This window comes from Arachis ipaensis, chromosome B07 (assembly GCF_000816755.2).
Source record: "Arachis ipaensis cultivar K30076 chromosome B07, Araip1.1, whole genome shotgun sequence".
In the NCBI taxonomy this organism is placed as follows: Eukaryota; Viridiplantae; Streptophyta; class Magnoliopsida; order Fabales; family Fabaceae; genus Arachis; species Arachis ipaensis.
Window position 1 is genome coordinate 5,722,365 of NC_029791.2, and position 13,663 is coordinate 5,736,027.

At 33.9% G+C, this 13,663-nt stretch overlaps 2 protein-coding genes across 2 annotated transcripts in view; one reads left to right on the forward strand and one right to left on the reverse strand.

Annotated features, from left to right (window-relative positions):
* Positions 459–1,781, reverse strand: LOC107608024 (inactive protein RESTRICTED TEV MOVEMENT 2). Its single transcript, XM_016309915.2, has 2 exons — positions 1,563–1,781; positions 459–1,426 (listed from the first exon to the last, which is right to left on the reverse strand). The coding sequence occupies exons 1-2, from the start codon at positions 1,666–1,668 to the stop codon at positions 618–620; spliced, it is 915 nt and encodes a 304-aa protein (XP_016165401.1). The 5' UTR covers positions 1,669–1,781; the 3' UTR covers positions 459–617.
* Positions 7,814–13,663, forward strand: part of LOC107608731 (indole-3-acetaldehyde oxidase) — a 6,888-nt gene continuing 1,038 nt past the window's right edge. Inside the window, exons 1-7 of the mRNA XM_016310444.2 lie at positions 7,814–8,137; positions 9,256–10,944; positions 11,034–11,296; positions 11,371–11,580; positions 11,688–11,906; positions 12,171–13,232; positions 13,418–13,516. Of these exons, the coding sequence (XP_016165930.1) occupies positions 7,978–8,137; positions 9,256–10,944; positions 11,034–11,296; positions 11,371–11,580; positions 11,688–11,906; positions 12,171–13,232; positions 13,418–13,516 (3,702 nt within the window). The 5' untranslated portion in view covers positions 7,814–7,977. The remainder of the gene's footprint in view (positions 8,138–9,255; positions 10,945–11,033; positions 11,297–11,370; positions 11,581–11,687; positions 11,907–12,170; positions 13,233–13,417; positions 13,517–13,663) is intronic.

Below are 13,663 nucleotides of genomic sequence, written 5' to 3' on the forward strand. Positions count from 1 at the left end.
CATTAACTAGAAAAAGTTAATTATTAATAAATTTAAAAATAATTAAAAATAAAACAAATAAAAGAATAATACTTACAAGTATATATTAAAGATACACATCCAAGGTAAGTGTTATAATACTGCATTTTCTTTCCTTTTTTTTATAGACCTATTTTTTATCACCACTATATCTTAAAAAAATTTCAAAACATTTTAAATAGAACTTAGATCACAACAGATTAATTTTCAATCTGGTGAATTTAGGAAGACTTTAGAAAAAAAAAAGATGTATAGGGCCTGGTTTGGTAAAATATTTTAGAATGGTGCTTGTAATTTTAAAAAATAAATTATTTTATTTTATATTTGATAAATAAAAAAATCGTGTATTTTTAATTTTTTTTAAAAGACAAATTTATTAAATTATTTTTAAAAAAAAAAGCTAAAATTTACCAAATTAAATCTAACTATAATTTAGTATCAACAACAATTATTAATTACTAACATAAATCCCTTTTATTCTCTTATACATATAAGCGGCATAATACATGCATTTGCACACACAAACATACAAATCTTAAGCCATATATAGAATATATATGAACACACTATAAACATATACAATGAAATAAAATAACTTATTATAACTCTTGGATTTTTGGTCCTGCTCCACCAAAAGATGACTTGATAGCATTGTTAACGTAGAGCACAAGCAACACCACCAAAAACATCACCACAACCAAATTTGCTATTTTCTTTTGCTTCTTCAATTCTTCAACCAATCCATAAACAGCATTCCTATACTCCTCTCCTTGCCTTGAAACCGTACTTAACCTTTTCTCTAACCCTAACCCTAATTTGCTTCTTTCGCCTTCATCTTCACTCTTTTCCATTCTTCCATGCATTTCCTTAACACTAGAACTTGTACCTTCATCAATAACACCTCTCTTGTCATCCTTACCACCTTTTCTTGCAATATTATCATCATTATTCTTATTCTCTTCCAATTGTGGTATTGGTGCCGGTGCTAGTGTTGGTGCTGGAACTGGTGCAGGTGCAGATGCTGATGCAGATGCAGATGCTTTGTCTACTACTCTCTGTTTTTGTTGATCTTCATAATGAGAAATTGGTGGCTCGGGTTTTGATTGTGGTTGTGGTTGTTGTTGAGGCCTCACTGCAGGAGGTGTCGTCGGTGCTAGTGCTGGTGCTGGTACTGGTGTTGGTGTTGGTGTTGGTGGTTCATCAATGGAAGTGATGCGTTTGGGAAGCTTAACATAAAGGATTCCATTTTCAAATTTGGCAGAGATGGAACTTGTGTCGGTATCTGAAGGAATTGGTATCTCTTTGTAAAACTTGCGGATTTTGTTGCTATCACCAATCCTTCTTTCACCACTCAACCTTATTAAACGAGTTGAGGTTACTTGCACCCTCAATTGCTCCCTCTTGAATCCTGTATATGTATAAAACCAAATTAGATTTCATAACATTTGTTTTGTGTATCAAAATTAAAATTTTAATATTATTATGATAATAAGAATAATTAATGGCATAATTAATAATGTAAAAGAAATTAAAAGAAGTTGAACCTGGAAGAGAAACAATGAGCGTGTCACTTTCTTTTTTATGATCCCAATCATAGGGTGGTTCAATATCTTGGTATTCTAGCTGTGCATTTCCTTGATTCATAGCCATTATATTATTTTCGCCCTAATTAGTAATTTGGTTTCTTCTCTCTATTTATTCTTTATAGGACTAGGAACTTTAATTTGTGAATGAAATTATCTGTGGTTCTGTTACGTACTTTTATACACACTGGTGGCTTTGTTTTCTTCGGTTTCAGTTCTTCCTTTTCTTGCAAAGTTTGATTTAGTTCAAGTCTTCAGGAGGTTTTCTTCTATGCAAAACTAAGAAAAAAGATAATTAAATAACATTTTCTTAGCTTGTTCTAAATTATACTTTGCTTTTATTTATTTATTTATTTATTTTGGACTTGTTAAAAGTATACTTTACTTGAATGCTAGGGTAGGCAATATATATTTGGTTCGTTCTTTATGATGCACTTGCAGAAAACGTGTGTAATAGTATAAAGATTTATAATTATTTGGGCAAAGATATTGATGATAAAGGTTCTTTAATTTATTTGTGAAGGTTTTGTTGTTATTCTTCTCCAAACACTAAGATATTCTTTCATAATGTATGTGGGCATCATTTTTAGGTCTTATTATAACTCATGAATGTATGAGATGAGTTTTAAAGCAATATTCCACTACTTCATCAGGGTGTTGGAATATATTTTTTAATTAAAAAAATAATATTATGATGATGTATGAGAATTGAATTGAATTTCAATTATAGGAACTAAATTGAATTTAATTATGTTATCATCAGTTGAATTCTTAAGTTTGATATAAATTAGTAAGTTAAATTATATAATTAAAAATAATTCCATAATTAAAAATGTGTTTGGTAATACACCGGATAATTTTCTTTTGACTATTTTACATTTTATTAATAAAATATGAAGAAGGGAAAGATACATAAGATCCGATGATAAGGACACATTGCTTGAAAAATGACAGGGTAATAATAATAATGACTTATATATTTAAGAAATGAAAAATATAACGAGAATGTGTGATAATATTTGCATTAATTCATTAAAAATAGATATTTATATTAGAGTAACGTTATATGTCCAATTTTTTTTTATAAATTAAATTTAATCAAGTTACATAATAAGATTTGGATTAATAATATTAGTCATAATTAATTTTTATTATGTTATACTAATTTGATTGTTATGACTTAGTTAACAAAAAGATTTAAATATATAGTATTCTTTATATTAATAGTTACCCGCTTACATATACGTCATTAAAAAAAATGCAATCTTGTTAAACATTTAAGTTGACAACAAAATTTAATTAAGTTGGCCTAAATCCAATAAAAATCACTTTCATCTGTATATATACGCGCTTTACTAACACAAACATATCTTTTTTCATTTTCGCTTTCCTTCTTTTTTTTTTGCGTTCTTCCTTCTTCTTCTTCGCATTCCTCCTTTTTCATCGCCTTCCATCTTCTTTGCGTGTTTAATTTTTTTTAATTGTTGTTTTTTTATTGCTGCTGTTATTATTGCGTTTTTTTCCTTTTTTTTCTTAGTAATTTTGCAGCATTAATTTTATTTTATTTTATTTCTCTTAAGAGAGTGAAACAAAAAGAATTATGAAAAAAATAAAATAATAAAAAAGATGAAAAAGAAGCAGCAAAATATGAGGAGGAGGAAGAGGAAGAGTTTTAAATTATGCAAAATTTATCAGAATAAAAATACACCAAAATTTCTTAACAAATACACATCAATTTCTTAGTTTTTATACCGAAACTTTCCTATAAAAGTACAAAAATATCTTCTTTAATGCTGTATTTTTATTTTTTTTTCCTTTATTTCTTTTTTTTCTTTTAGTTGAATGAATGTAGGTTCATTCTCTTTCTAGTAATTTTGCAGTACTATGCTTTTTTTTTTGTTTGATTTTTTTATTTTTATTCTTGTTAAGAGAGTATAATAAAAAAAAATTTGAGAAGGAAAATAAAAAAGAAAAGAATAAGAAAAAAAAGAAGATGATGATGAAAAAAAAAAGAAGAAGTAGTAGAAGATGAGGAAGAGTTTTGAATTATGCAAAATTTATTAGAATAACAATACATCGAAATTTATTAACAAATACACATAAATTTCATAGTTTTTACGCCGAAACTTTGTTACAGAAGCACAAAAATATCTTTTTTAATACTGTATATTAGAGAAGAAGGTAAAAGAAGAAGAAGAAAAAGAGTTTTGAATTATGTAGAACTTATTTGAATAAAAATACACCGAAATTTCTTAACAAATACATATAAATTTCTTAGTATTTTATACTGAAATGTTGCTACAAAAGCACAAAAATGTCTTTTTTAATGTTTAATTTTTTTCTTTTTTTTTTTATTTCTTTCTTTTAGTTAAATGAATGTAGGTTCATTGTTTTTATTCTTGTAAAGAGAGAAACACAAGAAAAAAAACTTAAGAATGTAAAATAAAAAGGAAAAAATAAATAAGAAAAAAAAAGATAATGATGATAAAGAAGAAGAAGAAACAGTTGCAAGATTACATAAATGCATTTTCGAGATTAGGAATCAAAACCGGATTACAATTTTTCGAGATTACATACACAAATGCATTTTTTACATAACTATAGAAACTGCGACAGGGGTCCCACGGATTCTAAATGAACGTAAACCGCTACACCCCTCTAGCGGTTTACGTTGAGATTCGTATTGGTCAGAAATCACGACAGGAGTCTAGCAGTTTCTTCAATGCTGGGCAAATGTGCATAAACCGCGATAGAGGTGTAGCGGTTTATGCTTTAGTATAAATACGTTAGAGGGAGTCGCGGATTATTCACTTTGCACTATTTTAAAATTTTGAGAGAGAGAGAAAGTAACGTTTTAGAGAGAGGGAGAGAGAAAATTTTGGTGAGAAAGACAAAGTTCTTAAGGTTTAAAGGATTTGGGAATTTGGATTTAGTTGGGTGTGGACCATGGCGAACGAATACAGCCTTTACTGATTCAACGGCGTTGCACACGTTGCTGGCAGTATCAACGAAGAGGTAAATTTGTTTTTTTTTTAGTTATTGAATTTCATATAGCATAAAATGTAGTATTCGGGTGCAGTAGTTAGAAGTTAAGACATAAAATTTAAAGGTAGGATCAAATGTTTAAGTAGAATAGTTCCTCTTGTATTTGAGATATAAGGTTCAAATTGTAAGGTTTGTAGGGTTATTGTTTAAGTATCGTATTTGAAAACTAAGATTTAAAATTTTAGCTTTTAAATATTTAAATTTAAATTTTATTATTATTTAAATTTAAGATTTGAAAAATAATGGTAACTGAACTATATCTGAAATTTTAGTTAAGATCGGATAGATAGGACATTTGTAATATTTGTTTCTATTTATAATTTATGGTTTAAACTTGTTAGGGATGGAATTTTATTTGGTTTGGTTATTTTTCTCACATGTTACAGCCAAGTAGGTGTATTTATAGTGTCCGGAGACAACAGAACATGCCTTTGCATGACAGGATCATACTCTATTTGGAGAGGGTTGGTTTGTACCACCTGGCCAGGCTCAACACGAGGTGGTTCTGGTTGGATGAGCCCCTAGTCAGCGCATTCATTGAGAGGTGGCATCCTGAGACGCACACCTTTTATATGCCATTCGAGGAGTGCACTATTACGCTACACGATGTTGAATACCAGTTAGGGTTGCCTGTGGATGGTAAAGCTGTATCTGCTGGTGCCTTACAGATTTTGAGAAGCTGATGGATGATGGCAGATCCGCTTGGGAGTGGTTTTATGAATTATTTGGCGAGCTTCCGTCACCGAATAAGGTAAAGCAGTTTACAGTCTACTTCACTTGGTTCCATGAGAGATTTGGTGTGTTGCCGGCCGATGCGACTGAGGATACCGTACGCATATATGAACGTGCGTACATTATGATGCTGCTATTCACTCAATTATTTGATGACAAGAGTGAAAATGGGGTTCATATACGGTGGTTCCCCAGAAGGATTTTTCTCGTGTAATCCTTGACTTCCGAAGGTGGGATCTATGTCCGGTTGCTGGCCAACAGCTTCCAAGTTCAGCGTTGAGAAATGTAGAGGGTATTGTTGTGACCCAAAACTGGATGACCCCTGATGTGTTGGTGGGTTCATTGGAGTATCCTCGTCACTGTCTCCCAAGATGTGAGCTGGCTCATCATCCGAATCATCATCTCGCATTGCATTTTCAACCAGATTTGGTTCACCGTCACCTAAAAGACCGGGAATCAAACCGGATGACCTAGCTATCCTAGCTAGAACAGATGGAGATTTAGCTAACAGACAACCAGGTGCAACGACAGGCATCAAGGTAGAAGCAGCCCCCACCGTTGTCGACTGAGGATTCGGCGCTGATGCCCCGGAACTGTCGATACCATCTTCCAACTTAGCATACAACTCGTGTATTCTCACTTCCAGAAAACTGCGCCGACAATGAAACAAAACATGTATGTCTTCGTTCGACCCTATCATAAATATTTTATACTGCACACCAGTTGACACAACCGCAATCGGAATCTTGTAGAACACCTACTTCACCCACTTGGCCCCACACGACCCTGCCTTTCGTAATATACTCGTCTTTAACTTTGATAAATTATTTGTTGACCGGATAAAAATACTCACCGGTTTTTTATCAGTGAACTTAACACCGTACCTATTACTTTTTTTAATTTTTCCAGAACAATGTACTAGAACCATAAAACTCTCCTCACAATCCATTTGTGAATTTGTGAAAATGATCCTCTACCATCACACCACTTCCTCCTGGTTGATATTTATAGGCCTTTTTTGTGCATGCATAAACTGCTACACCCCTATCACGGTTTATACACATTTGCCCAGCATTGAAGAAATCGCTGGACTCCTGTCACAGTTTCTGGCCATAATAACGAATCTCAACGTAAACTGCTAGAGGGGTGTAACAGTTTACGTGCATTTGGAATCCGTGGGACCCCTGTCGCAATTTCTACAGTTATGTAAAAAATGCATTTGCGTATGCAATCTCGAAAAGTTGTAATCCGGTAAATTTGATTCCCAATTGATTTATTTTGGTCATTTGCCCGCAAATTAATGTACAAGAATAATCGGATACATTGTGTGCTTTTTAGTCGGGTTGAAGATAATATTCTCCTTCACCTTGAAGAAGAAAATGTTGGACTCCTCATTGTTGTGCTGAGTTTTGAATTATGCAAAACTTTATCATAATAAAAATGCATATAAATTTCTTAGTTTTTATACTGAAATTACTTAATGATTGCGACACGCAAACTTAGTTCGAAAACAAGCACACAAACAAGACTAAATCATCAACAAAAAACACAATCAAATTAATTTTAGATCAAATAACATCATTAATATTACAAAAATTCAAAGATAACGATAATAATAACGACGATAACGATAAAAAATATGACAATGACGATATAATGATAATAACGATGATGATGATGATAGCGAAGGAGGAGGAGAACAAAATGAAAAAAAGAAATCAAATAAAAAAGAGAAGAAAAGAGGAGGAGGAGAAGGTAGTGATCATAGTGGTGATGAGATAACTAAAAAAAAAGGAAAAAAAGAAGGAAAAAAATAACAACTAAAATATTAGTAAAAAGAAGAAAAGAAAGAATAAGTGGAGGAGAAGGAAACGAAGAAAGAAAAGACCCGTAATTTAAAAAGACAGTTATAACAACTTGGTTGAACTTAATTAAATATTTTATTTAGATGTAGAGTTTTATTAAAAAAAATATAATAAATATCCTTTCTAACTTCTATTCATAAAGTCAAGTGCTCATTATTATCGTCATTATTACTCGATACCAATATCAAATTAATTATGTTTAAAACTTAAAATATCATATATATGAACATGAAATTAACACTTGCGAAATGATAATTTCACTCTAATTTTTTTATAATATCATTATACATATGATTTTTTTGTATTGCATAAATTTATAAAAGAATTAATATTATCAAATTAAGAGTAAAAATATTCCCTTAACACTTATCTCAAAAGTAATATTTGAAGACTATGGCCATGTGTAAGTGATTGCAAAACCTTCCACCGCTATGCATTCATTCTGATCTTATTTTTCTTGGATTTTAAACTTGTGGGGTCTCTTAGTACAACACTACACTGCCACTTATTTTCTATCCTTGAATCAAAAGTTAGGTGAAGATATTGTTCTTTAAAGAATTGAGAGCAAGTAGGAGCAGAAGAACCTAACATATAAATAACACGTCACAAACAGTTGACAAAGTTATATATAATGTGGCGTGTGGAGATAACATGCACGTTTTCTTTTTATCTTGTTTGAACTTTTAAGAGTGGAGAAACAAAAAAACAAAAGAGTTGAGGAACTTTGGGAAATTATGGAAGTGAACTATGAGACTGAGATATCAACAAAAAGTTTGGTTTTTGCTGTTAATGGCGAGAGGTTTGAGCTCTCCAAAGTTGATCCATCTACCACTTTGCTGGAGTTCTTGCGTTCCCAGACAACCTTCAAGAGTGTCAAGCTCAGTTGTGGTGAAGGTGATGATCATTTTTTTGTGTTTGTAAAGTGATAAAAGCATTTCAGAATTTTCATAGCCTAGCTAGTAGCTGTTTGATAATCTGACTTTTGAAATGTTTAGTTCTCAGTGTTGCAACTTCAAAATTCTCTTCAGTTTAAGTTCATAGTTTGGATAATCTTCTTCCTCTACTTGGATTTTGACTTCTTTTTTGCGAGGTCTTAATGGGCTTGTTGTAGTTGGGATTTCTGAGTGTCTTGAATTTGGGATAAATCTGGAGTCTGTATGTACTGATTCCAGTTATTCCTCAATTGTATATTTGTGTAATTTTCTGGTTCATATGAAAAAGAAGGTAGTTTATATCTAGATGCAATATGTTACTGGAACGGGTATCCAGTACACTACATGTAAATTATTTTACGTAGAAAGTATATTTATGGCTTTTCATAAGCAGATAAATTATGAATTGGTACACGGTATATCACCTAGTCGTTGATTTCATGTAACTATGATTTAGATTTAAGAAAAAGAAAAATCTTATTTGCCTTTATATTTTTAACAAAGGGGAGCCTGGACCTGGAGCATTAGTCTCCGTGTGATGTTAGGGTGTGTGTGGTCAGAGGCGGATTTAGGCGCATGGCCATGCCCCTAAATTTTCAAAACTTAAAACTAAATTTTTTATTTCGACCCCTCTTTATAAGATTTCTGGATCCGTCACTGTGTGTAGTTGGGAGAATTATAAATAATTCTTAAGAATTTTAAGATGAAAATATCATATTTCCATATTTGGTTCAAAGTTTGAAAAGGTATTCTCAAACAAGTTTGATTCCAAACCATCATTTCAATTCTCACCTTTTCTTTGAGTATATTTAATTCTCATGGAATGAAATATGAGTAACAAGTAATACTTGAATCACCCCCTTAAGGTCACTTATTCAACTCGTGGTAATGCAATTATTAGCTTAAACTGTCTATAGTAGGCCCTTTAAGTGCTATCCTTCCCTGATTCTGATCCTGCTTTAACGCAGAATATTTGTGCACCAGGCTTACCTTTTATTTCTAACATTTTCATTATTAGTAATCCACAAAAGGCTTCTTTTCAACTTGTTACTTACATACATGGATATGGTTGGTTTCCAGGTGGTTGTGGAGCTTGTGTGGTTCTAATATCCAAATATGATCCTGTTCTTGACAGAGTTGAGGATTTTACAGCAAGTTCATGTCTCACACTACTTTGCAGCATTCATGGATGTTCAATTACAACAAGTGAAGGCATTGGAAATAGCAAAAATGGATTCCACCCAATTCAGGAAAGAATTGCAGGATTTCATGCCACACAATGCGGCTTTTGTACTCCGGGAATGTGCGTTTCACTCTTTGGAACTCTTGTCAATGCTGAAAAGACCAATCGTCCGGATCCGCCTTCCGGATTCTCCAAACTGACAGCAGCAGAGGCAGAAGAGGCTATTGCAGGTAACCTCTGCCGCTGTACCGGTTACCGGCCAATTGCAGATGCCTGCAAAAGCTTTGCAGCCAATGTTGATATAGAAGATTTAGGCTTCAACTCTTTCTGGAGAAAAGGAGAGAACAAGGACTTAATGCTTAGTAGTTTACCTCAATATGGCAAGAACCATAACAATGTTAGATTTCCTCTGTTTTTGAAGGAAATCAAGAATGATGTGATCTTGTCTTCAGATGAAGGTAGCTGCTGGCACAGTCCTACTAGTCTGAAGGAGCTTCAGAGCTTGTTGAAATTAAACCGAGCCAACGGCACTCGGATCAAGCTTGTTGTTAGCAATACCGGTATGGGATACTACAAGGAAAGTGATGGCTATGACAAGTATATTGATCTAAGAGGCATCTCTGAGCTCTCAAAGATAGGAAAGGATCAAACTGGAATTGAAATTGGAGCAGCGGTGCCAATATCTAAAGCTATTGAAGTGCTAAAAGAAGAGAGCAGAAGCGATTTTCTTACAGAGGATTCTGCAATGATTCTTGGAAAGCTTGCTGACCATATGAGTAAAGTCGCCTCCAGATTTATTCGGAACACAGCCAGTGTAGGAGGCAATTTAGTGATGGCTCAAAAGAATAATTTTCCTTCAGACATAGCCACAATTCTTCTTGCTGTGGATTCAATGGTTCAAATAATGACTGGTGCAAAATTTGAGTGGCTTGCATTGGAGGAGTTTTTTGAAAGACCATCACTAAGTTTGGAGAGTGTACTTTTAAGCATCAAAATTCCAAGTTTTGAACTTACTAAAGTTAAATCTGATAATCAAGGAAGTAAATTCCTCTTTGAAACTTACCGAGCTTCGCCTCGACCCCTCGGAAATGCCCTTCCATACTTAAATGCTGCATTCCTGGCTAAGGTGTCCATGTCTAAAGACACTGGCAAAACAACAATTGATGCTTGCAGGCTATCTTTTGGTGCTTATGGGACTAAGCATGCAATCAGAGCAAAAAAAGTTGAGGACTTTTTAGTAGGAAAAGTGCTAAGTGTTCATATTCTACATGAAGCTGTCAACTTGCTGGCATCCATTATTGTACCTGAAGGTGGTACCTTAGATGCAGCTTATCGTTCAAGTTTGGCAGCTGGTTTTCTTTTAAAGTTCTTCAACTTCTTGATAGATGGTCCTTCCAAATTGATAAATGGCTGTACTAGTTTGCCTGTCAATGGATCAATCCAATTAAATGGGAATCAAAACCAGGCTCAATATGATAAAACTCCAATGTTACTTTCATCTGGAAAACAAGTAATTGAAGACAGCAATAAGTATCATCCAGTTGGAGAGCCGATCACGAAATCTGGAGCCGCAATACAAGCTTCAGGTTTGTTTGATGCCTATCAATAATGACTTTTCATATAATTTAATACATGCTTAGTAACAAGTGAACATTAACATATAAATCATACGTAGGTGAGGCTGTCTTTGTAGATGACATACCATCACCACCAAATTGCCTTCATGGAGCATATATCTATAGCACAAAGCCTTTAGCACGGATAACAAGTATAGAACTCAGACCTGAATTACAGAGACATAAGGAAGTGGTGGACATCATTTCAAGTAAAGACATCCCGGATGGTGGTCAAAACCTTGGAGCAAGATCCTTATTTTCTTCTGAACCTTTATTTGCAGAAGAGATAGCTAGATATATTGGCGATCGTCTTGCCTTTGTGGTGAGTTCATATACCCTTTATTGATGGTTTGTAAGTACTTGCCCTTTACTCACCAACTATAGCTTCCTTTTTAGGTTGCAGATACTCAGAAACTCGCTGATACGGCTGCAAACTCTGCTATTGTTGATTATGATGTTGATAATCTTGAGCCACCGATATTAACTGTGGAAGATGCTGTTAAAAGATCTAGCCTTCATGAAGTTCCTCCATTTCTCCGCCCAAAACATGTTGGAGACATATCAAAAGGAATGGCTGAAGCAGATCACAAGATTCTTTCTGCCAAGGTATATGTAACGTGTTTTAATCTTTACCTTTGTTATTTGGTTATCCACCTTGGTTTCTGAAGAGTGATGTTTAAGTTTTCTTTTGAAAAATTAATGTCAAAATACAGATGAATCTTCCATCTCAATACTATTTCTATATGGAGACACATACTGCACTTGCTATACCAGATGAAGACAACTGCATTGCAGTTTACAGTTCAATTCAGTGCCCTCAGTATGCACATGCTACCATAGCCGCATGCTTGGGTGTTCCTGAGAATAATGTTCGTGTTATTACTAGAAGGGTTGGGGGAGGTTTTGGTGGGAAGTCCATGAAATCCATTTGTGTAAGTATTTGTCTGTGCACTGTTCTTTTACACAATGCTTAATTGTTATAATTCTACATCATGTTTTAATATTATTATCTAATTTTCTGTGGTTTGAAGAGTTACTAATGCAACAACTACAAATTGAAGAAGTCACTGCTTTTGCTTTGATTCCAATATAAGTCATGTGTTTTCTGTGTTAAGTGTTTAAATATATTAAGATATGAATTGAATAATATAAAACGATATAAACATAGTTCAAATTGTTACATTCACATCTTGCAGGCTGCTACTTCATGTGCACTTGCAGCACACAAATTGCGTCGCCCCGTCAGGATCTATCTAAATCGTAAGACAGATATGATCATGGCAGGTGGCAGGCATCCCATGAAGATTACTTACAGTGTTGGGTTTAAGAATAATGGGAAGATTACAGCATTAGATATTGAGGTTTTGATGAACGCAGGGTTGTACTTGGATGTAAGTGCAATAATGCCGGCCAGACTCGTTTCTGGGCTTAAAAAGTATGATTGGGGTGCTCTATCTTTCGATATAAAGTTATGCAGAACAAATCATCCTAATAGATGTGCAATGAGAGCCCCTGGGGAGTTGCAGGGATCATTCATTGCAGAAGCTATATTAGAAAATGTTGCAGCTACACTTTCAATTGATGTAGATTCTGTGAGAAGCATAAATCTTCACACACACACGAGTCTCGAGTTATTCTATCTAGAGTCTTTCGGAGAACCTTACGAGTATACATTGCCTTCCTTATGGAACAAGTTATCTGTTTCTGTAAACTATGACCAGCGAGTCGAGATGGTAAAAGAGTTCAACAGAGTCAACACTTGGAAGAAGAGGGGAATATCTCGTCTACCGGTTGTGTTTGAAATGGGCCTAAGACCAACTCCTGGAAAAGTAAGTATTTTCTCGGATGGATCGGTTGTTGTTGAAGTAGGAGGAATTGAATTGGGTCAAGGTCTTTGGACAAAGGTGAAACAGATGGCTGCATTTGGACTTGGTGAGATTCAATGTGAAGGAACCGAAGGCCTATTGGACAAGATTCGAGTGGTACAATCAGATACTGTGAGCTTGATTCAAGGGGGGCTGACTGCTGGTAGCACTACATCGGAATCAAGCTGCGAAGCAGTTAGACTTAGCTGCAATATCTTGGTTGAGAGGTTAAAGCCTCTAAAGGAAAAGTTGCAGAAGGAAATGGGATCAATCAAGTGGGAGACACTTCTTCATCAAGCATACATTCAATCTGTGAACTTATCAGCATCTTCATTTTTTGTACCAACAACTTATTCCAAGAATTACCTAAATTATGGTGCTGCAGTGAGTGAGGTATGTGATTGTGTTTTCAATGATGCATGTCTCAAATAAAAATGGCGTTGTATCATGTTCATTAAGAGTCCACTTCCCTTGAAAGTTAAGCACCTATGTGATCCTGTCATAAAATCCATGTTACTGAACCAAGATATCTTATAATGATAGTAATGCTTCCCTAAATAATGGAAACTATTTCTCAGGTGGAAATAGATCTTCTGACTGGAGAAACTAGATTTTTGCAAACAGATATTATCTATGATTGTGGACAGAGTCTCAACCCTGCTGTGGATTTAGGACAGGTATGCTATTTAATTTGGAGATTTTGTCTTTTTACAAAAAGTTTCCACTTAGAAAAGAGTATAAAATGCTAGGACTCATTCTTAAATACTCCTTATTAAGTCAGAAGTAGTGCACTCTTTGTTAATTAAATAAATCTAATTTCTCTA